General features: G+C 41.5%; 1 protein-coding gene across 2 annotated transcripts; it reads right to left on the bottom strand.

Moving 5' to 3' along the window:
• Window positions 1-1814: 1814 nt before the first annotated feature.
• On the bottom strand, window positions 1815-24862 carry RRP1B (ribosomal RNA processing 1B). Of its 2 annotated transcripts, none has more exons than XM_015636148.3 (16): window positions 24301-24862; window positions 20051-20151; window positions 19117-19174; window positions 18264-18349; window positions 17224-17285; window positions 15717-15846; window positions 14285-14349; window positions 13610-13773; window positions 13291-13385; window positions 12369-12466; window positions 11920-11939; window positions 11371-11496; window positions 9966-10702; window positions 7040-7186; window positions 6233-6299; window positions 1815-5173 (listed from the first exon to the last, which is right to left on the bottom strand). In XM_015636148.3, exons 1-16 carry the CDS (start codon window positions 24431-24433, stop codon window positions 4983-4985), a joined length of 2280 nt encoding a protein of 759 aa, XP_015491634.1. In that variant the 5' UTR covers window positions 24434-24862; the 3' UTR covers window positions 1815-4982. The 2 variants fall into 2 exon arrangements, with proteins under 2 accessions (XP_015491634.1, XP_015491643.1); XM_015636157.3 differs by having other exon boundaries at window positions 20051-20133; window positions 24301-24433.
• Window positions 24863-25222: the final 360 nt, after the last annotated feature.

Below are 25222 nucleotides of genomic sequence, written 5' to 3'. Positions count from 1 at the left end.
GTCCCACACACGACAACCCCAGCCTCACCCTGCTGTCACCATCCGCTAGCACAAGTGGGAGTTCGTTTGATCTCAGAGTGCAAAAAGGACACCAAGAGATTTCAGTTTAAATCACAACAGCAATAATGCATCTTTATTGTAGTACCAGCATCATGGGTTATGTGATAGATGAGAGGGAGAGAGAGAGGGATAAAGAGTCAAAGGAAAGAGACAGAAAAGCGGGGGTTGTAGCTACCAATGGATGTGACAGGGTCACCAGTGTCTTCTTCCATGGGGAGATCTCTCTCAGAAAGTAACTTAGGAAAAGTCACTTTTATGGTCTATTTCAAAGCAAGGGGCAGTTGGCCAAAAGTTGGTGAGATTTATTTACTATTATGCTGTGACCTGTTGCTCTGAGAAGCCGGTGTCAGATCAAGCACACCTTCAAACAATCACTTAGCAAGAGCCCACCGCAACCAGGCCAGAACCCCTGCACAAAGTCCCCAGGGGTTTTCAGGGTCTTAGGCTCTGTTCTTGTGATGGTCGTGAGGCAGATGAGGGAAACTTGGCACCGTCTGTTCCACCTGCAGAGCCCTGGCTTTGGAGGCTGGGCTGTTTGGGGCACGAGCCACTGGCCAGATGGATGCAGCCAGGGAGTTGTGGGCAGCGGCTCCATGTCCGGCTGCAGGCCGGGGACGAGGGGTGTCCCTCAGGGCACTGCCTCCGCCCCGGGGCTCTTGCCTGGCTGCCCCAGTGACACAGACTTGGCCACAGACTGTAGCTGTTTCAGTTTCAGATCGCTGCTGGTTTCCCTGGCCCCATCTGGCTCCCACAATGGACCAGGCACAGGTAAGCACTGTTGGAAAAGCAGCATCTTTTAATGTGTCCATACTGAAGCCACCCTGTGTCACTCCCTCAGGATGCTGCACGGGCTCTGGGCCAGCCTCTTTTACACTTTTATCTCTGTTCTTGTTTTACCTGAGGATTCATGGTTTAACTTTACTCATTACAAAGTTTTCTTTGAATAATTACTTTTGCATTCCTGAAAATTATGTGCTTGTCAAAACACCGTGATTAATTTTAATTGATCCTGAGCTGGTGCAGGGCCTGCCACTAGCTGAGGTGGGGTTGCAGCACTCTGCAGGGTTTCTCTGTACACAAATTCTTTTGGATGTGCTGCTGGTAACAAGCAGGCCAACAGCTTTCCAACTGTCCATCTCTCACCTATCCTGGCACTCTGCAGTGCACATCTTGCCAAATTACCACTTTAGTTATCTATTTTCATCACCAAGCAGTGACAGGGTGTGATCTACACATTCACCAAGGGAAATACAGGTTGGATATTAGGAAAAATGTTTTTTACAGAAAGAATAATAAAGTACTGGAATGGTCTGCCTGGGGAGGTGGTGGAGTCACCATCCCTGGATGTGTTTAAATAAAGACTGGATGTGGCACTTGGTGTCATGGTCCAGTTGTGGTGTTAGGGCTGGGTTGGACTTGATGATCTTGAAGGTCTCTTCCAACCTGGTGATTCTGTTGAATTCTGTTGTTGAATTCTACTAATTTCTCCTGAGCAATCTGTTAGATGCTGCTATCTCTGACCCAGTTCCAAAGGTAAGAAGCTCAAGGTATATGAACAGCTAATGTCCTGTCCCAAGCCTATTCCAAAGGCGTCTGAGTCTTCATCAGTTTGGGCACTCTATGCAATCAAATAAAAGTAAGATAGATAGCACGTACATGCTAGCAAGAACAACTTCCATTGTGCTTTCAAGTATTCTCCCAGATGTTACCCTCTCCAAACCTCCCAAATTCACAGATTTACCCAAAATACAATGTCCACAAAAAATATGGTTTATTGGACTAGGTTAAATGATATAATGCTTAGACATTGTATTTGTATTAACAATGCTCTTGCAGAGGAACATAAAACGTAACTTTTTTCCTGCCTCTCGTGAAATTTCACTGCAGGTAATTCATGACAAACAGCACTGGATACTTTCCAAGTTGCACAGCTTTGACAAGACTGTAAGAGATCTTGCACATCCAATAACTGAAATAGAATTTCAACCTTTTGCCTTGCTGCGTTAACGTTGTGCTTTTGCGTTCTCTTGAAGCTATGAAGAATTATAAACTATTTGACCTTGGTAAGTTGATCAGATTTGTGACAAAAATATAGAGACAATAATTAAAAACCACTGTCTTTTAAAAGTTAGGCCACATTATTTTTGACTCAGAGCATGGCTGGCAGCTAGATCTGGAATAACACTGAAAAAAAACATGAAGTGACATCAAACAGGTCAGATGAGTTTTCCTCTTCTTTTTTCTTACCAATACATTTCTCTTCAAGAGTATCACTGTGTCTGTGCAGTGGATATTGTGAGTTACATTTCTTTTTTTTTCCTTTAATGTTTATTGGCATTGTCACTACCCAGATACTTTGGGTAATGTATTCAAATGTAACCCAACAATGCTGAATAAACTCCATTGACAATGGTTGGGTTTTGTTTGTAAAGTTATCCTGAATGAAATTCCAGACACCACTGAAGACAATACCCACCTCACAGGTATATTTACAAAGCACTGCACCAGATTCGTGGCACAGATGGATTATGGATGCATCACAACAAGCAATCACATCACTCGAATTTTAGATAAAAACCTGACTGCCATTTCTGCCCTCTCTATTTAACACTGTGGGCAACAAAATATTTGGGCAAGCAACAGGTTCAGTGGATCTACAATCAACAGAAAAAGATCCAGACAATCAATACATTAGCATAGTAAGTTATATGTATTAAAATCAAACCAAACCCCAATCTGTCTGGATCTTGAATTTTTCTGTGCACACCAGATTCACCAAGTGATTGTTTGCATCTCTATCCTTGGAGGAATGTGACATCTCCAAACAGGCATTCACAACCATGCACATACAAATGGTTTTATGCATATTCCACAGGAGACTTTTCACCCACAGGACAAAGTAACAGTACAACATATTGAACAGGCTGTTACACCCTATTTACCATCATTTTGTCAACAAAATCCATTATGCTAATATACAGTGAGCTTTTTAAAGCATAAATGAACAATACTTGCATAAACAAATATCATTAATTTATCAGTGTATTCTCCAGAGTTCTTTATTGATCACAGAAACAGATACAGCCTAGCCCAATACCAAAACCAAGTGAAATTCAGTCTTTCACTGTAAATGGGAAGAGACAAGAGCAAAATTAATTTCTGGCAATACCACAAACCATTGACTGTCACAAACTTAGTGAGAGAACTGGGACGGATTAGAATTGATCAGCTGAGACCACCCAGCCATCTGGAAGGACCCCAGTGTTTTGAAGCAATTGTAGATGAGCTTCAAAAGAACAGTTTCAATACAGTTCCTTATGAGGAATAATCTCATCCTCCTGGCAGAGGACAGACAACATTAAGGACTCATAAAAAGCAGCACTGAAGTATGCAAATATGTCACAAAATACAATTCTATTGGCTGAAGTAGCTAAATAAACATTTATCAGTTTATTTACTTGATAATCCACTTATCCTAAGACAAGGTAATGAAGAAGGTTCACCCTCTTTCTTGCAGGATCACAGAATAACTGGTGTGAAGCTTCATGAGCAGCTTTGCTCTGGCACCAGGTTGTGCTTCCAAGCTGAGCTCTAATGTAGAGATAGGCTGAAAGCCTTTGCCTCATTCACATGAGGAAAATTTCCAAAGAAAGATTTCAAATCTTCTAATTGTATCAAAACAGGTTTTATTTTGATTTAGTCTCCCCCTCCTCATTGTTCCCATTCAGATTATATTAATGATCTCTTGCAGCAATGCACCTCAATCTTTATCAAAGAAGCAAATTATAAACAAAACACACAGAGTAGTAATAAAAGATCCAAATAAAAACTGAATTCCCAAGAAATGCCAAGTGGACATCTGATTCTACATCAAAACCAAAACCAAGCTGCATGGACTGTAAAGTTTCACCCTGTACTGAGAGGCACCAAAGCTTTCAGAGTGATGTGTCCTGTCCCAAGATGCACTACACCCATTGAGCTCACTTCAGTCCAGGCAGAGATTCATGCTCTGAATGGGGGCTGAGTTCTGGCACAATCTGGTGACACCAGCTGCTAAAGCAGAAAACTGGGAGTCTTGTCAGACCTCCAGGAAAGGCAACAGAGGGGGCTGGAAATATCAAAGATTTCTCCTGCGCAAGAAGGAGAATTCGCAACTGCGAATTTCAGTTCAGTGAAGAGAAGGAGCCAGCTCACAGTGTGACAGGCTCAAGCCAGCTTTGGCACTTGTGTTACTGAAAACAATGTGGTGACTTGTCCCCAGCTCAGCAGGCAGCCAGCTGTGCAAGTTTATTTGCACCAGTGATAACTTTAGCAACAGCTGGGGGTTTCTTATGCCAGGGAAAGCTTGCTTGCTAGCTGCAAAGCCACCCAAGTCCAGCTGTTATTAAACACAGACACGAGGTAATCATTATTTCCAGAAGAATTAACAGGATGCCAGGAGTGACACATGAAAAATGATAGAGGAGAATTTTAAAATACATGACCAAGTAGACTTAAAATTTGCATTGCCTTTTTCCAATTTAAACTCTGTCTAATGAAAAACAGTTTAAAAGCGTGAAGTGCAAGTTGTCTTACACTGGCTTAAAAAAAAAAAAAAATCACTGGAACAATCAGATTTTGAACATACCCTGAACATTCCTAAATTAAATGGATAAGTCTCTTGGGAATGACTTGGGCAGAGACCATACTTTTCATAGACCAAACCTGAGCAGAGATTGGATTTTGTTTCTTTTCTGTAAAAAGACAAAACAAGTATTTCAAGGTAGAGTTGGTTTCAAAATAGCAATGAACCAGGTCATAATCAGAATTTTGTATATACAATTAGTATTAACTTAAAAAAATAAAGAAGTTCAAAATACCTCCAGAGAACATTCTAGGTTAGCAAAATGTCCTGTACAAAAGTAGGCCACACATTTGTTGGTTTAAAAGAAGTCCACAGCAGCTGGTCTCTTCTTAGCTGATAAAGTAAATGGTCTCTTAATTTGGGGCTCTTTTGCTGGGGTCACCGTGGGTGACTTCAGCACTCCATGACGAGGTTTCTGTTCAGGATTGAATGCCACACGGGAAGGTCCTTCTGGGCTCACTAATATACTTTTGTCAGTCTTTTTAAATTCTGTTGAAAAACAAGCCAACAAGTTAAAAAGAAATGCAACCCCTGGAATAATTGTGCCTGTCAATCAACTGGAATTTCCCAGCACTAGAAGCCTGAGTTAGATCCCAGCAAGGATCAGAAGCCTAAGCCTTGGCTTAGAGAAAAGAGATGGTGGCAAAGCACATCTCTCAGCAGAGCCCCTTGGGGAACAGGGTCTGCTGCAATCCACTGTGAGCCCTCCCCGTGGTTCCACAGAGCACCAGAGACTCTGGGCCTTTTCCTCAGACACAAATGTTCCAGTTACCCTGAAAAACACCACACTGGACTTTAAAAGATGACAGTGGGTATGCAGTGTCTCTGCTCTATCTGCTGAACAACTCTAGATCTAGACTCTTGGCCATCCCTTCCCACCAGGGTGGCATTTATTTTTCATTTTGTTCAGCTGTGTTGTATTAACATGAAGACATTTACCTAAATACACTGTTCTCAATTTGAACATGACCTATTGTACACCTCAGAGTTAAAAAGTAGCTAAATGAATACATGGAATATAATTCTATGCTATGGAGCAAGACATTTATTTAACAGGGAAAACACCACCTGCTTACAGAAGAGGTGACCTTTATCTACTCATGACCATTAATAAACCACGAGCAGCCAAGATAAAAAGCAAACTTTGCTACTACGAAGTCTGATTTTATCAGCACCTTTGCCTTGGGAAACAGAAGTGAGCAATGAAGACTGTGAAGTGCCCGTGTTTCCAGAGTGCAAACAGGCAGCTCAGGAAGGCAAGTTGATCACCCTGCTGCAGTTTTCCATCCATGAGGCTCCTTCTGCAGGTCACTAATGGAGCACCCTGGAATTGCTCAAGTCTAGCTGCAGGGCTGAATGCCCTAAACTTTACCATCTCCTCTGGAAATAAACCTGAGGAGGGTTTGTAAACTAAACACAAATATTGAGACAAATAAAGGAACAGAACCATCCTGTTTATAGGTATTCCAGAGGTGCCGAGTGTGTACAGCTTCCCCATTCCTCAGATACCAGAGAGACCATAGACACACACACACATCTCAGACTCACCTGCAGTCATGTTTTTATTCAAGCCAAACGTGACTTTTTTGGAGCTGGGTGTTTGCAGTTTGTTCAGCTATAAAGCAAAATAAAGACACGAAATAAGTAAGATTCCTGTGGCAATGCTTTGAATTCTTTCACCTGCACCCCACTGATGTAAAGCAGCCTACTTCTTCCTTTTTGTTTAAACTGCCCCAATCCTCTGGCACTGACTGCTGCTGAGACAGCACTGTTTCCCTAGCCAAAAGCAAATATATTCCATTTGTACAGACATCACCTACTCTCCTTAATGTCATTATGTAATTCAACAACAAACAAAAAGATTTTTGTGTGTTAAGCAGATTGGTCCCACTGCACTCAGGCCTCAAACTGCTAAGAGGACTTGAAAAGCATTAAATGTTAAAAAGGTCTAGAGAAGAGGGCAGACTTCTGAAGTCCTGCACTGTTGCCACTCTCCACAAATGAGAAAAAATGGAGGCTCAAAGTCCCTTTCAAATATTTAAATAATTTTGTGTTTTTGCGTTCTTGAGAAATGAACAGATTTAGGATGGTGTGTGTTCAACAAGAAGGCTGAAAGCAAAGGGGAAGGAAAAAGAGAGATTTCAGAGACATCTATAACTCACTTTCTGAAACTCTGGAGTCATGTGTGACTGTCTACAGGGAAATGCATCAGCATTTCCAGTTATATCTGCTCATGTTAGGAGACTAACAGGGAATGGAAAAGACGGCATGAGTGAGGTCACACTCCTTGCTGGAGAGCTTGCTTGGGAAGACATTTGTCCCCAGACTCAGATGCCCTTTGTGAGATCACCTCACCTGCATGGATGTCCTGGTAGAAGAGATGGTGCTCCTGGCTTTCCTAAAGAACACTGCCTTTGGTACAGTTGATTTTTCAAACTTTACAAAATCACTTCCTGGTTTCGCTTTCTTTTTCTTTAATGGTGACAGAGCAGCACTGCTTTCCTATGAAGGAGGGAAAGGGAAAAATGCTTCAGCACAAAGTACTGTAGCTAATTAATAACTAGTGCTGTGACCAGTGCTGACCACACACTTGCATCAGTTAATCATCATATTTAGCTCCCAGCAGGTAATTTTGCAATTACTATGACTGAAAGCAGAAGCTGAAGGCAAGTTCTGTGCAGAAATAGCAAAGTCATTGCAAAGCACAAAAGGAAGAATTTAATAGATTTGCCCAGCCCAGCAGAATGCAAACAAACACGTTTTCTCTATGTGCATGAGGATACTTGGCAATTGATCCAGCTCTCCTGCACACAAGTGATCATTTTTTTTCCTTCACCATAAGCAAAATCTCTTTTGTGGTACCTCTGGATGAATAAGATAAATAACTAATGAACAAACACAGCTTTGGGCTAAGATGGAGACTTTGAAGAAAAAAATGGAGTATGAATCTGACTATACTTTTAGAAATTCAGCTATTGTGTAGTGCTACTGATTTCCTGCCTAAAATTCATACTTCTGTGGCATTTAAAGCAATTCTTGTCTCCAGTACAAGACAATTCTTAGGACTTGCACTGGCAGACCTTTCTACCCTGCTGTGTGTGGACTGTGGTGAGGGGAAGTTCAGTTATGGTTCTCATCAACCTACAGACATGGAATTCCAAAGGCATTCACTGACAAATTGTGGAAAATGTATAGCAGATATGGGATGCTATAGGAAAAACCACAAGGCTTTTAGTTTTCTGAATTGTGGAGACAACTCTGAAATAATGCTGATCTTGTCTGTTTATTTCCTCTTCTCCTCCTCCTCTTTCCTCTGAATATTTGAAGCTAATCTTCTGGAGGTGTGTGTTGTCCTTGAAATCAAGAATCAAAACATGCCCCTCATTTCTGGGCACAAGGCCAGGATTACATAACTAAAATCAGGAAATAAAACATATTATTTCTCAAGCAATGAAAACAAAAATAGCAAAGCTTAATTTCCTCCACATTTCTGCTTTTTAGCTTTACCCTGCCCTCTTCTTTCTTCCATCAGTATTCTCCTTCTCCTCCTGACTCAACTTCCAAGTATCTTTTCTTGTCTCCATCCCTCTTCTCCCGTTTAACACACACACTCTCACACAACTACATGGACTGAGCAAGAAAAAGCAAATGCCATGATTTCTTTGGAATTCCACATGAATTTTGACATGACCCAGTAGCCCATGACCTGAGAGCCAACAGGGCAGTGCTGGGGTTGTGCTCCCTTTGCCTCAGTGCCTGCACTATGCTGTGCCAACAACTCATTTCCATCAAGTCTGTAGGAACTTCTTATCTTGAATCTATCACAGGTCTTGGAACCTGTTGGTCACCTGCAACAAAGTCTTACAGAAAGATGGGGGTGTCATAATCATACTTTCTTAGAAATTAAACTTTAATAGACAAAGAAAAAAACAGGGCTGAAACATGGAATATTGAGGCAACAGGAGACAAAATGGTTCCTACTTTGGAAGCCCCACTGTGAGAGAAATGCAGTTTGAATAGTGGGGAGAGAGAAACATTTTGGTTTTCCTCTCAGCACTTCAACATCAAAAAATAGAAAATGTCACTAATTTCATTACTATCTAAGCAAAGTTTCAATATGATTTTTTTCTCCTGTGAGGGAGTGAGTAGTTGTATCTCCATATACAAGGCTGCACTACTTAACTAATCCTACAGTTTTAAACTTAAGTCAAACATATGCTCATAACATGCAGGTTTGAAGTCTTTTTTGCACTCATCTGTGCTTTATGAATTTTTTCCACCAAAGTGAGACCGTCAGCAAGACTTCTAAGAATGTAACTAAACCCCTGAATGTGTTAGGGTGAATATGCACATGAGAAATGAGCAGTCAAAAAGAATTTCAGTAGCATGAGAGGGAATAACACCTGCACTCTCTTTCTTAGCCACATTATCAAAACTATACAGTGTAAAATGCTTTTTGACTCTCAAATCATTGAGAAAAATCAACCCTATTCTACCTATTACAAAGAAGAAAATGGGAGTGCAAGGTAGAGAGGTCAAAAAAAAAAAAATAGGTTGTTCCCAAACTGCAAAGCATACACTTTTGAAGAAGACATCAGACCTTCCTAGTGAACAAAAACAGTATTGTCTTTGTAAAATACTTGACCATTCATAAATGTGATCACACAGTCATAGATGACATTAAAGGTCACAGTGCCATATTCTCTATTCCAATGTTCCAATGTTTATTCTCTTTCCCCAAATGCTTTCCCCAAACAGTCCTATCAGTTTTTTTAAGATGGAGCAGTGAGTGAGCAGAAGCAGTCACTCCTGGAATTGCTCTGGGCAGTTTCACAAGGAACTGATACTAATCTTTTCTGCTGCTGCTGCAGAAGGGATGTTTCATCTTCCCATCTCTCACTGTTTTGCCAAAATATGATTCTCTTTGTGAGTATGCTGAAAGCTCAACCGGAGACTCAGTGCAAAGGAATAATTAACCCAGGGACCACAGGAAAAAACACAAGAAAGGACAACCCCATCTTGCCCCTAACATCCCATTTTTCAGCTAGATGGATTCTTCCAGCTGAGTGTCTGGCACAGGATTTAGTGTCATTGTACAGGAGGGTGTGACACTGTAGCAGTGTGTGGATTTCTGGGGAATCAAGTTCTTTTTTGGTGACCATGTATGATGAGAGCAGGAAGCAGCCCAGGCACTTTCCCACGCTCAGAAAGCTAAAGCCAAATTTGAAAATGAGCCTGGCAGTTCCTGAAGCAGGCAGAGAAAATAATGAGATGTACATACCACCTTCCTGCTTTTCTTGCAGACAGTCTCCAGAACTCCATTGGCTTCGACAGAGTTTAGCACCTCTTTCACTTTCCTCTTATTTTTCAGAGTTGCTGCATTCTGACTGGAGACTTTCATCCCTTCCAAACCAACTAACTTTGTTTTCAGTGTGACCTTTCTAGAGGGTGCAGATTCAGCCCCTGCCTTTCTTGGCAGGGTCCCCAGCCAGCCTTCCTTGCTGGGCTTTAGGTCAGTTTGCTGCACAGGGGGATCCCCATTCACCAGGACAGCCCCTGCTTTCTGCTTCTTTTTCACAGCCTTAGGAGGTAACGGCGTGACAGACGGACTGACATCCTCTGCTGCACAGGCACTGGCTGGTCCGTTCTGACACGCTGGTTTTGCAGGAACATTCTGCACTTTTGGATTCATTTTCTTCAGCTGTCTCTTTTTCCTCTGTTCTGTGTCAGTCAGACTGTTCTGCACATGGATACTGAGATTTTCTCGGGTGTCAGCCGCTACATTTGTGGTCTCACTGGCATCTTTTACTAGCAATTTCTTTCTCTTCCTGTCCTTGTTATTTTCTGGCACCTTTTCCTGGCTGGAAGCATTGCATCCAGATGTTTCAGCTTTTCCCTCCTCACAACTTCCATCAGCTCTTCCAGAATCAGCATTTTGGCTGTCCCTCTTCTTCCTTTTTTTCCTCTTCCTCTGGGGAACTGATGGCACCTTCACACTTGACAGCTCTTCTTTAGCCTCTAGATCCATCCCAAAAAGAATGCCATAATACACATGTGAAACAACTGAATTCTATTCTATTTTAGTTCTTTTATTTTAAAATAGGTGCACCATTTTCCTGTTACCAGCCTGCACAACAGTTTCACTGTTGCAGCTGCTCAGGACACTGCAGTCTGATGATGTCTGGCCCAATTAATACTTTGCTAATTTTGCCTTGTCACAGGTAAGATCTAAACCATTCCCTGTGGCAACCCTATTTTTCATAGCAACATCCCTAAAAAGAATTGTTACTACCCACCTGTTAAGCTCATCAGAAGGGCAACTCAGGGCTCAGTATTCCAACATCCCCAAATTCTTATATTGTAACACTCATCCTGTTCTAAGATGGACATGTTTCTGCTTTCCTACAGTAAATGCACCTGCTCAAAGGAGCAATGCAAACAGCTGCTTCCAGCTCTGCTTTTGACAGAAAATTTTAAGGTGATGCTTGCCTCACAATTGGGAAGAGAACTCCCCCCACTTTCAAAGAGAACTTAATTTCATATTTAACGTTTATCACAACAGGATACAAATCAGCACATCCTAACCAATAGTGCTGCCTTCCTCAGAACAGCTTTTATCTGACACTTTGCCAAACTGCACAAGTCTCTGCAGATTGTCTCTCTCCCAAATATTGATCTTCCCTTACCTTTTACTTTTTCCAGCTCGTTTTGCTGCCAAGGCTTGACAGCTTTTTTCTTTCGCTTTCGCCTACCAGATTCATCATCGTCTTCATCTGTAGAAACATCTTCAGGAATATCTTGGGGGAAGATTCCTGTTAAGGAAGGATAAGGTATCAGAAAACTGAGAGTCCTACTTCTATGAACAGTTATGCTGTTCCTATACAGCATGACTCCCACAGAAAGAAGAAACAACTCCTTTTTCCCCAACCAACCTTAAAGAAAAGCATATGACCAATTGCTATCTGTTTAAGCAAAAATAATCATCTTTCATTTAAGGATAAAGTACAGGGTTGCTCAAATTGTGAAAGGAATTTGGCCATCTCACAAAAAATGTATCATGTGTCTTAATGAGATTTTGAAACCCCACAAAACCCCCAATATAATATTCTTGAAATATACATTAAAAAAGAGAAAAAAAAAATTCCAATACACATTGTATGGGAACATTATATATAATTTAATGGAAAAGAACTACTATTATTCCTACTATATGCTGTCTGCTGCTCAGTCCTTACCTTCTGCTAAGTCTTGGAACCTGCAGGTGAGAGGAAGAGAGAAAAGAAAAACCAAACCATTATTATTCATTGAGTACCAGTAACAACACTGGCAGCACAGCATCACTGTACTTATTATGATTTTGTCAAAACAGGAACAACATATTTTTGCACAGGAAGTTACAAACTCCGGAAGAGATCTGCCTCAGAAACCCCCAAACTCACACCAAGTCATTGAAGGTATTGAGAAAACAGCAATTTAACACTTTTCCTGTATCTGTTCTTTGCATCACACCCAACCTGATGTCACATCCTGCAGTTCAAACCCACACTGTGCAGATAAGCCCCAGCTGGCTGCAGTTGTCTGATACCAATAAGGAACAGCACAACAATGTCACCAAGACAAGAGAGGTTGGGCAGAAAAAAAACCCAAGTTATCTTAGGACAAGGTTTATTTCAGCAGAACTCACTTTTTGACCAGCTTGTAGAGCCGCTTTCTGTTCAGGGAAGGTATATTTTTCTTGCTTGCAAATTCAAAGATTTTGTCAGCAACAGCCTTGTAATCAAACTGTTAGAGGAAAGTACAACACAGTTGTTCTCAGTTTATCCATGCAGGATAACCCAGTGCAAGTGGTGTTATGAGTATAGGAAATATTAAGTTCAATAGGTAAATTGTAAAGATACACATCTTGAAACAGACACTTCCTTTAAACTCCAAATGTTTTCCTCTGTTGAAATTTACACCCCCCTCACACATGGACTTGTACAGATGGCTGCTTCATTTACAGAACAGCGGAACTCAGTATCACTTTCTTAAATGTTCCTAACCTTAATTCTTACTCAAGAGAAGCCAACCCACTTCAAAATTCCCACAAATATTTAGCTAAATATCAGATTTAAAGTGTGCCATGTCCTAATTCTTGCTTAAAAGCCACAGATGCATGAAGTGTATCCACCTGTATGTGTGTTTGATGGGAGGATGTGTCAGAATCACTACACTGCACTGGCCCTGGGTCCAGAAAACACAAATTGTAACATATTACCCTCTCTCCTACATATCCCATCATCCATGTTCAATGAAAATAGGCTGACTGCTACCCCACCCTCACTGACTTGGCTTTTAGCACATACATTTTTAAACTTTTGAAACAGGAAAGGAGGAGCAGAAAACAGAAGGTATGGGAGAGAGGAAAGAGGAATTTAAACATGGATTTTTTTTTACTACCACTCCCAGAATACACATTACATAAATACCACCTTACAATAAATCAGAAGGAGATTAAAATTCTGTAACATGTTTATCCATTAACACCCTTTATTTCTGCACCTTTTGAAGGGGATGAGAAAAAAAGAGAGCAGAAATATCAGTAACAGAACAAAAAAGCCACAAACCTGAAGAACAGCCCCGATCCCATCATCAACATTTTCATTGATATCCTCTGTTTCTTCAGAGTTCTGTGCTGATTTTCTTGATGGACATCTGTCTCCTATAATAGAAAAGGACTGAATATTAATGCTTTGTCTGAGATAGTGACTCCAAAAAAACAAGCCTTATTAAGCACATCTGAAAAGGGTAAGACAGGAAAACACAGTTATCCTTACAACACCCTGAACATGTGTTTGTTTGGTTCAGAGCAGAAATGTATTTTCAGGAAACAGGTTCTTCCATCCTTGCAGCTCTTCCCAGGGCAATTCAGAGTTTCCTCCTTACCTTTAGTTTTAAGCATCTCTTCATTTTCCTGTTTGTCTTCTTCAGGTACATCCTCATCATCACTGTTGGTGCCCAGCTCTTTCATCAGGTCCTCGATGGCGAAGGGGGACTGGTCCACGATCATCTCAAAGACTCCGGCGACCACAGCGTGGAGCACACGCCGACTGTGTCACAGCAGAGCAGGGTGAGACCAAAGGCAGACCATAAACACCCTCCCCTCCCATGTCAAAAAGGTGGGAATTTGAGGGAAAATGAATGAAAAAGAAAGTGGAAGAACACCGAACTCTTCAGATGATGAAAATGAATCTGTTACTCCCTAAACAGAAGTCCTTTAATCTAAGCAGTGTCCTGATAATGTGCCCCACTTTAAATTTAATCTTAAATGTTTAAATGCTGACCTATATTACCCTGCAAAGAAGCAGCTCAGCTGCTCTATGCATTAAAGAAATAAAATAACTGGACAAATTAACCAGCAAAGGTAATACAGTTCTTATAAATCCATGGAGATTATCCACAGCTTTATTAAACACAAGTTATCTTCAAATGACTGTGCACATTAATGGTAAAATATCCTTCTTTCCCTACATTTGGAAATGATGACTCTTTTATCCATTTATTACCACATTCAGAGATCTTTAATTCTTAAAAAAATTTTTATCCTTTCATTAAACTTACTCCTTGGATTTGGCAGCAATTTTGCAGAAAGGTTCAATGAACTTGAGATTCTGGTCTGCTGTGAGCTGTTTGATTAGAAAGAAAAAAAACCATGAGTACAGAAAATGCTGTTATGTGTACACTGAAATTCCTTGAATATTGGTGTTTGTACAGGAATTGGTGTTGGGGATTTTCTTTAACAGTCTTTCAGTATATTATCTAATTCCAACTGGCAGAGGTATCCAGGGCTTTTTGTTACTACTGCTACCAGTAACTTCCAGATATTCCTTGGAAGTATTATTAAAACACTGACTGCCTTGCAGAATTTATTCTGCTGAGTACAGAAATACAACAAAGATTCTTACTTTAGATAAGGAACCATGAGGCAGAGAAAGCTTAAATAGTTTTGTGTACTGTCCCAAAGGTCTGTAGCAGACAAGAAAAAGATTTGGGTTTCTCTTAAATGGGCTGCTTGCACCAAAACCCTCTCAGCTAAAATACAGCTAAAGACTCTTCCCTTCAAATTCCAATTTATGAGCATCATCTGTGATTTCAAATAGTCTGGGGGACTCACTCCCCTCTCCAGGCTTCCAGTGAGTGGCTGTGTGACTGTGGAGCTGCAGAAATTATTTGCACTGCAAGAGCCCACACTTCCCTGGTGCAGACTTCTCTCTCTTGATCCACAATCCAGATCTCAAAATCTGCAGGCAGGATTGGTTTGAATACTGACTGCAAGGAATAGGAATGGAAAACTGCTGACAGCTTTGTCTATTGCAAAGAGAAATATCAGAGGCCAGAGACAAGGGGAGGTGACTGAGGAGGAGCCCAGGACAAACGTGGGGCAGAAGGAAGGGTGGAGGGACAGGAGAGATGCTCCTTGGCTTTGCTGCTGCAAAACTCTGGACCAGCAGCCAAAATTATGGGCCATAAATTAACTGTCACAGCAACACACAGCAGAGCAAGACATGTCACCAGCAAACCAAACATCTGGATGGGGAGGGTAAACTGCACAATGCACAGACAACTATAAGCAAATATTAGACAACTGTGAAAGCTCACTTTCCTCCTCTGTTTAGGTGTTACACAACGAGCCAAGAGCAGGCTTTATGTAAGCCTTTGCAAAAACATGTTCACACAAGGGAAATTTCACTGAGTCCCCTCTGAAACAAACAAATGAGAATAGTCTAACTTTTCTGTCACTATTTTTCCAACCTCAGTTTGGAGCAGCATAGCAGTACTCAGGAACTTGATAGAAACTACCATATTCCCACTGTCAAAGACATGAATAAAAGTAAAAGCATAACTTGTAGTAAGTCACTTTCTTCATGCTTACTCAGTGTTGTTATATTTAAAATCATTAAAAATTACATAATCTAAAAATGACATTTCTTCTCAGATGCTTCATGCCACAGTTAACATCAATCAGGAATAAAATTACAAAGTATTTTCTAACCTCCTTTGCACCAACTTTAGCCAATTCATCCAGATAGATATCAATGAAGTGGAATTTTATCCCAGTGGGAGAATTGCTGTCTGGGTCCATAACTTCTTTCATTAATAGCTGCAGCAATGGTTCAACTAGACTGCAAAAAATAATAAAGAGGAAAAAAAGAACAAGATACTCATATTCAATTGCTCATGTCTTATTTGCCTTGAAAACAAACTCTTGTCTTGAAAACAAACTCCACTTCTTTACAGTTACAGACAGCTATCCAATTTGAATTTTTTTCCTTCTTTTTTACCCTGAGACCTATCATTGCTATCTTTCAGGAAAGTGATGTTTTGTATACACCAAACTTTCTCCCCTGGCATTCTTTGGGACCTACTGCAATTTTACCCAGAACAAACATTTCCAGTCCCAAAGAGAATTCAAAACGTTGAAAACCTGTAAACATTCTTTCAGTTTTACTTTAATACACCTTTCTTCAAAAGCATTTTAAAAGACAAGAGGGGAAAAAAGTCATGCTAGGCAGCTTCTTGGCTCCGCTCAGGAGGGAAAACAGTTCTTGAGCTCTCTCACTCTGCAAAGAAAGGAATCATGATCCTCTCTTCCCACACTGCCTCCTTCCAGTGAAAGATGGAGGCCAAAGCCATAAGAAACCTTGTCAGAGAACAGTTTGGGTGACCATGTGTGTGGGAAGAAGGGCTCCAGCTTTATCAAACCTCCTCCCACACCTTCTGCTCCTGTCAAGGAACATTTTCATCTCTTCAACCTGAGGGCATTTACCCAGAGCAAAATTAAGGTGGAACAGGAGGGAGGGATGGGGTGTCTTTTAGCTCTGTATTCCTTTCTGTTTCCACAAACATGCCTGTCTGCATCCCACATTTCAGAGGGTGAGAGAAAGGATAACCTTTAATTGAAAGTAATTGAGCGCTTTCAATTAAAAGATTTAAATCTCTTCATCAATTTAAAGACAACAAGCTTAGAAGTAACACAAGATGTCTAGACAGAACAAATGACTGCAATTATTTGCCTTTTAATAGAATATGGAAGAAATACAACCAAAACTACTGATGTTTACAACAAACAGGAGACTAGTTTACAATTAAGGGGTTCTGTCTTATGAGAAGTCACCATGATAAACCTTAGTAAAATAAATACTTATAAAAAAAAAAGTCAGAGCCAATCAGAAAACCATAAACAAACAAAAAATGTCTTTGCTGTGTTTTTCGGGATGCAGGTTCCCTGTCTAGTCTTGCTGTAGGTGATATTTCATTGATAGCTCTTCTGGCTACATCAGAACATTAAATACATTAAATACTGTATTTAATTTATGATGTGCAACACATTACTATGTTACTAAACAAAGTGATATGAGTAACAAATATGCCTTAATGTTAAGACTTCATGACACTGGCATCTATGGAAAGAAAGCAAGAACCTATTAAATGAAAATATATTTTAATACAGGTATATTGGGTGACTTGTTTATGTCAACAACAATCAAAAATCTGCTTACCCCTCATCCCATTCATTTCTTTTCAGCACTTCAAAGGATTGCCTCAAAATCAGACGCATCAACTGCAAAGCACAAAATCCATTAAACGTTATTTATGAAAACAGGTAAAGGAGTCACTGTGACTGTAATATGAACAGATTTCTTGATAAACCTCTATAGCTCCTCTCATGAACATTTTGACAGATTGTCTATCATGTAGTCCAGCAGAAGTTGCTGTGAAGCAAAAAAACCAACAAACTATCTTCATATGCTAAGCTCAAAAAACGCATGACCATTTCTACTATAAAGCTTTCTCTTGATTCACGCCCCTGATTTCTTCATTAAGTGCTGCCTTAACCTAAGAAAAGCCACAGCTGAAACTGGACACAACAATATGGGACAGATAATAAAAATAATAATTTAATTTACTTGAAAACTGCGCTAAGAGACGGCCACAGGTAAAACAGCCACATTCAACTGGCTCAAAACACTTCACTTACTGAAATAAGTTTTATCTGCTGATACTGGGGAAGAAAAACCACCAGTGAATTTGCCTGTAACTAAATTATTTCCAAGAAGAAGATAGAGGGATTTTATTCTTTATAAAGGTATGCTTTTTAAGACTTAATTTCCTGTTTTAATATTCTGTTTCCTATAGAAAGAATTCTGACTACTGAATGTATTACAGTGGATACTTCACTGGTGGAAAGTTGGGATTCTAGTGCAGAGTCATAAAAGTCTTTAAATAGTCTGATCTAAACAACTGATGTTGATACATGTCCATTGAGACAGTATTTATATTCCAGTACAGAAATCAATGAGAAAAATCACTGTGTTAGAAGGGAAAGCACCTGAGCACAATATGAACTGTACTGGCTTTTAAATTCACACAGTGGTGAGAGAAAGCCTTTAAAACAAACATCTCTTACAATGTGTCAAGAAGATGATACCTTGTCTTCTCTTACAATACACACCAATGCATGTGCAGGCAGAGCTGCCTTCCAGCACAGCAGCACCACACATTTTCTAGGAGAAAACACCACCCAGACAGGTATAACTACCATGTAGTACTTGTCCAGACGCAGATTGTCAATCCCGTTCCATTCCCGGTTCATCGTCTGCCAAAAAGTCTGGATGAACAGGTGTTCTGCAAGGGAGCATGGAAAAACATCTGGATGAATGGCACAGTGGGCTGCTCTGCTAACCTGAAAGAATCTCAGGAAAGGGATGCAGTGCCCTAGGATTCTCCTAGTGACGGGGTCAGAGCTGTGGGAAGACAGGCCTGACACTGGTACAAGAATCAATTAAACTTGAGAACAATATAAGAAAACGCACACAGCTACTTTTAAAAAACAGCTTAATTACAGGGACAGATTTGTATCTGTTTGGTGTTATACACACACAAGTTTGAGCAAAATATCTATTCTGCATCCATTTCTATCCATGCACTTTTGGCATTGACTGAATACTCCATTTCATAAGCATTTTGAATACCAGGGGCTTAAAACTTCATGAAAAAAGGTTAGTTTTCAGCAGGAAATACACAGAACAGTCTATGCAGAATGGAGAAGTAAGGGGACTAATTTGTTTTGCTACCTGGTTTTCAGCAGGAAATACACAGAACAGTCTATGCAGAATAGAGAAGTAAGGGGACAAGTTTGTTTTGCTACCTGTCCTGAAAAATCTCACTGGTATCACACTGTGAAGACACAACTCTTCTCCTGCAACAGCCAGAAAGAACCGGCATCTCATGCCTCCCCTAATGCAATCACACAGACCAGCTGGATAAAGAGGAAAGAAAAAAACTGCCAAAACAGCCCCTCTATCTGTCTGTCTTTATTCTGGCACTGTGATAGTGGAATCACCAAAGAGGGAAGTACCCTACAAAGCATTAGGTTATTAAATAGTACTTACGAGCCTCTGTATTCTGAAACATGTGGATAAGTTGTGAGATATTGGCTGCAAGTTCCTCCTAAAAGTAAATAAATATAATTAGTGTAGCAGGTTTTAGGGTTTGGTCTCCTCACATGACCAGCAAACAGCAAGAAGTGTGAATTTCATGAGACGGCACTCAAAACTAAATATATTCTCTCAACAGCTGCTTTAGTACTGCAGTGATCCTTGCACTGAGACTAGGTCAGCTGGAAGAGAAGTGTCAAGGTATCAAAACCTGTTCATTTTACCAGATCTCTGCACAATCATCTTTCTGACAAGAGACAAAATTAAATTAGGAGGAGAAGAACACCATGCATTTGAATTAATAAATTATGCAAAACCTATGGGGCACTGCTCTCATATAGGTCTCTGTGGAGGGGTGTGACCTGTGTGTGAGATATACCTTGTTCATGCAGACAAGTGATTTGAAAATTGAGGAGGTTACTGAGAGCTGGTACTCCAAAACCAGTATCTTTAGAAAGTAAGAAGACAAACCAGTAGAAGTTGACAAAAGTATGCAGTAGGAACAAAGTTGATAATAGAGGAAGTGCTGCTGAACTAACAAAGGAAAAGGAAGTGTGGAACTTTCACATTAAAATCTGCACAAATGTTGCACCTGCAGTTAAGGGCAACCTTACTGCTTTAGTTACACAAAATCAACATTTCAAGAGGCATTTATTTTAGCTCTCCTTTTGCAAGGTAAATAGCTGCACCTCAGAAGGTGACTCCAGAGATGACCTGTTCATGTTCAGATCACTGAGTTACAGTCACCTCTTCTGCATGTGCCACAGATAGGCTGCAGGGGAAGGAAAAAAAATAAAAAATAAAAAATTTCCCCCATTCTAAATTAGTTTGTCCCTAGAGTGTATTTTGGAAGGACTCCCTCAAGAAAATACAAACTCAGTTACTATACCTGAAGCAGAGGTTTATCCTGCATCCACATACAATAGAAAAGGCCCTTCCATATTTTCAGCATCTCGTCCTGACTGAAGCCACCTGTGGTACAGAACAAGTCTGAATGAAAGGAAAAAACCACACATTTACACCAGAATATTTTCATGCAGTTTCCTCTTCTCCCTGCTTCCTTCTTTGTTATTTTCTCTGGGTTCCTACTGTAAGCACATTAATTGGAAGGCAATTTGGCATAGAACAGTGATTCAGTGACTGTAAGCTTCTACCTTGTACTGAAACAACAAAGATTCCAAAGCAATCACAGGTAAGATGAATACCAAGATAATTCTGATAAATGTCTCTGGCATATTTTTAACACCAAGTCTGAAAGAAATTTTTAGTGAGAGTATCAGAAATAGGTTTACAAGAGACATGTTTTTTGTTCTGTTTTGTTGTTTTTAGCAAGTCTCACTTTACCAATACTTTTATTCCTAACTAGGGGTTTGTTTTGATAGAATTAACTTCTAGCAATCAACATATTTATTTCTACACTAAACTTTATAGTCAAAGAGCCTGAGCCACTATAACAAAAATATTTCCGATAGTTAGTCTTGGGATGATGTTAAAATTCAGGAAAACCTGAATTTTAACAGCAAAAAAATATTTTCACACTCCAGACGTAAAGTACTACATGGGAAGTCACTAACACCTGCTCAAGAACTGGATTTTTTACATTAGCCAAATTTCTGTTTAGTAAAATTGTAACAGTACATTGTTACAAGGCAGCTACAATGACCTACCACTGCTATTTTCAAATGATGCCCTATTAAATACTGCCAGGCAATCTCATGAAAAATCACTTTGAAAAGGTCACCATCTTCAGTAAGCTTAAATTTGCTCCAAAAAGAACACTGTCTCAGGGGTCTGCCAGTCAAAAAGCCTGAGACCCAGTGCAAGACCTAAATTGTGCACCTTCTTCTTGGACCAAGTTATCTGAAAGCAGTTATCACTGAGACAAAACACCTGCAAACACAGTAGTCCTGATTGCTTAAAAAGAAAGGAAGTGAGGAAATATGCAAAATGCTATGTAGGAAGCAATGTGTCCAGTAGTATTAAGCATTAATTATAAATTTAACTTAGATTTGACAGTATTGTTATGATAAAATATGAAGCAATTTAATTCACTGATATAATATTCATTGCAATATTAAAATTAGTAACTCTCTTAAGGGAATTATATGTGTCATACTGAGGGGTAAGAAGCAGTTTTAACCTCACAAGCAGCATTAACCCTACAAAGGCATCACCTGCTACCTATAAATGTGGCTCAGGAGTTCACAGAATTCTTCAAGTTGGAAAAGACCTCTCAGATAATCACTGCCAAGGCCACCACTAAACCATGTCCCCAAGTGCCACATCTACACATCTTTTAAATCCCTCCAGGGACACTGAATCCACCACTGCCCTGGACAGCCTGTTCCTGTGCTCTGAGGGAAGAAAACACAGACTTTCATGGGGTTGCTTTTCATACACACAGAGCTTTTTTAAGTGTCCTAGGCAATCCTGTACCCATTTGACAAAAGACTGACCAAAAATGAGAGCAATTTTCTTATCCTCAAAGGAGTAATTTCAAGATTATGTTTTCTGTTTTTCAACTTCTTGTGTTGTCCCCAGCCACAGGTGGCAAATAATAACCATTAAAGTAAGGTAATTTTAAAAACTGTATGCATTGAATTAGCAACCACAGAGCCCACAACTGAAGCCCTTCTATACCTTATTCCTATCCTGAGAAGGATTTTGGCTTTAGGGCTTGAATTGTAACTGTCCCTATGCACAGCAACTCTGTTCTGTGTATTGTGGGAGCATGTTACAACCACTCACAGCTACTTTAGTGCAAGCCTTTTAGCATTTGTTTGGGAGTTGGGCTGCTTTGACACTGCTATCATTGACTTTGTTACATTTTTTCCCTATTCTAGATAATCCCAATGGGCCAGATCCGCACAGGCACATTTCAGTGGAAATTACAAAAATCCTGTAAAGATCTAGGCCCAAGTAAGTGCAGTTCTGTCAGACAGGAAATCCCCCAGCAATCTTCCCTCTTTTACTATTAATTATTTCTGTTCACTATTCTTTCGAATTCCTATTGATTCATCTGGTAGTTCAGTGCCTTCCACAGAGTTTAACTTCTTGCTGAAAATTAAGAACTCTGGCACACTGAAGAAGATCCTTCAGCCTTAGCACAGACCACACAGAGCAGTCCTGTCTACTTCTAAAACACCTGACAGCCCTGAACATCAGGTCAACTCCAGCACTTCTTCCAGAAGTCAGCACATTCTCAGCTCCTCAGGTTAAGGCATCTTACCTGGGCTGCCTGATGTGTGAGCCTCATCCCTCTCAGAACACTGGATGGGTATACAGCTGCTAATTAATAAATAAATTAAAAAAAACAAAACCTCTCTCCTGAACATTTTTTTTCTCCAGGCCCAAAGAAGTTAATCTTTGTTTCTTTCATTTTGGATAGTACCTAACAGCAAGTACATCTAAAGGCTCTAGAGATTAGTCACCCTTGTTTCTTACTCATTTGCATTCCATGGTGTGCTGATTTTAACATGCAAAAGGTTCACAGCCCAACGGAGCAATTTCCCTGTGATGGTTTCACAATGTCTTAAAGCAGTGCCTGAACCTGCAGCCTTCTCCCTCAGTTATGGGCACTCCTGCCCTTCTTGTGGCTCCTTCCACAAACTGCAAGGAATCTGCACTTCACAGTGAGGTGTACAGAGCACTGCTGAGCAAAAAGAGTCCACCTTAGAAAGTCTCCAGTGCTGAGAAATAGAAAGTACTTGGGAGGTACATGATGTACACCATCCTAGTCCTCAGGCAGTCCCCAGATCTATGTTAACTATCAGGAATGGGATCATGACTGTTTGCCTCTCTGGCCTGACCCTGTAAGGCTGTTCTAAGTGTCCTTCCCTCTGTCAGATGTGGCTAATGGGTCAAATACTACTCAGAAATGCAAGAAACCATATTCATTTTACAGTCTTTTCAAGGAATTCACTGAGGTCCAACCAGAACTCCAGCTGCAGTTTGCTGTAGCAAACAGTTCTGCAGTTAGTTCTTGGGGTCAGCTGGTTCCCCAAAGCCATATATATAATATATATAAAAAATATATACTAATAGATAAAATACAGATGTAATATGCAGTAATATATTATTTAAATATGTGGTAATAAAATAATGTATAAAACAGCTCATAAAATACATGTTTTGTATAAATGAAACATAAAACATAGATTATGCATTATATTATATATATGGTTTAGGAATAACATGCATCCATGTGGAAACTGTGCACATGAGGCAGTTTCAAGTGCAGAGAGCTTCAGACTGGCCTTGCCAGCCCCAAGCTGACTCCAGGGACCCCACTGAGCTCTTAGTTCTACATATACAGCTCCAAGTAGAATTTTTGGAAAAACATAGAAAAAAAAATCTTTTGATATACCATGAAGTGGAGGCAACAAGTCACCCAAATGGGTTACACAGAATCAGCTGTAACCACACAAGTGCTGAAACATAACTCAGCTTTCTTCGATTCCCTCTGATGCTCCTGAGTATCAGTCATGGAAACACAGACATCACCTCACAGAAACAACAGAACATAAAACTTTATGCTGCATATACCGGGACGTTTCCACGACAGAATATAAAACTTTATGCTGCATATACCGGGACGTTTCCACAACAGAACATAAAACTTTATGCTGCATATACCAGGATGTTTCCAGCCTGGATCAGTTCAGTGCGTTTACACCCTGTTCCTTGGGAACGAGAGCACACAGGGAATCCTGCTCCCATCCCGGATTTGTTAATGGTGCCAGCAAGACCCTCCCTCGATCCATGCTGATCCTTCCCGAGCGGGGATCCACGAGTCCCTGGGCCCGCGGGTGCTGGGGCTGCGCTGGCGGCAGCACCGGGGCCATACGTGTGTATACGGGGTGAAATATATGCTTAAAACAATAAATAAATTTTAAAAAAAATAAAAATAAAGACAAAAAGTAAAGTAAAAGATAAAAATAATTAAAAGAAAAAGCCGGAGAAGAACCCCCGAGGAGGCGTGCCGGGCTCAGGCGCACACGTGGTGCTTCCTTTCCTCCCCATGCTGTCGGTCCGCCGGGGCCGCCGCTCCCCCCGCTTCGGCACCGGCACCTGTCCCCATCCCTGTCCCTATCCCTTGCCCCCGTCCCTGTCCACCCCCCGTCCCGGCCCGGTCCTTACCGGCGGGGCGCTGGGTCCGCACGCCGATGTAGCCCCGCAGCTTTTTGAGGGCGCGGTCCCGGATGCGCTTCTCGTTGGCGGCCAAGCGCTGAGCGAACTGCACCTCGGGCGGCTGCACGGCCACGGGAGCCATGGCCCGGCCCTGCCCCGCTCCTGCCCCGCCGCCGGCCCGTCCTGCCCGCGCCGCACCGGCTCCGCCTGATGCCGTCACCGGCTCCGGGCTCTGCCTGATGCCGTCACCGGCGCCGGGCTCTGCCGTCACCGCGGGGAAGGCGGGGCGCGGGCAGGGACGCCTGGATGGGTGCGGGAGCGCTGCCGGGACCTCGTCTGCACCACCGGCCCGGGTCCCCTGGGGCTCTCCACCGGCCCGGGCACCCCACAGATCACAGAGTCATAAAGGCTGGAAAAGAACTTCTGTGATCATCGAGTCCAATCTACGGCCGATCACCACCCTGTCAACCAGCCCATGGAACTGAGTCATCCTTCCTGAGAAGAGGGGCCCTGAACTGGACACAGCACCTGAGGTGTGGCCTCACCTGTGCCCAGCACAGAGCCATAATCACCGCCCTGGTCCTGCTGGCCCCACTGTTGCTGACACAGGCCAGGTGCCATTGGCCTTCCTGGCCACCTGGGCACTCCTGGCTCATGTTCAGCCTCTGTTGACCAGCACCCCAGGTCCTTTTCCTCCGGGCAGCTTTCCAGACACGCCTTCCTCAGCCTGGAGCTGCAGGGGATTGCTGTGACCCAAGTGCAGGAACCAGCAGTCGGCCTTGTTGAACCTCACACCACTGGCCTCGGTCCTTCCACCCATCCTGTCCAGATCCCCCTGCAGAGCCTCCCTGCCCTCCCCTCAATACTCTTGGTGTCACTCCTGGAGCCTCCAGCCACAGCAGCACCACAGCAGGGCCGGGCTGCAGCTCCC

This window comes from Parus major, chromosome 1, assembly GCF_001522545.3.
Source record: "Parus major isolate Abel chromosome 1, Parus_major1.1, whole genome shotgun sequence".
NCBI lineage: Eukaryota > Metazoa > Chordata > Aves > Passeriformes > Paridae > Parus > Parus major.
Note: the sequence above shows the minus strand (reverse complement) of the source record. Positions and strands in the feature narration are given on the sequence as shown.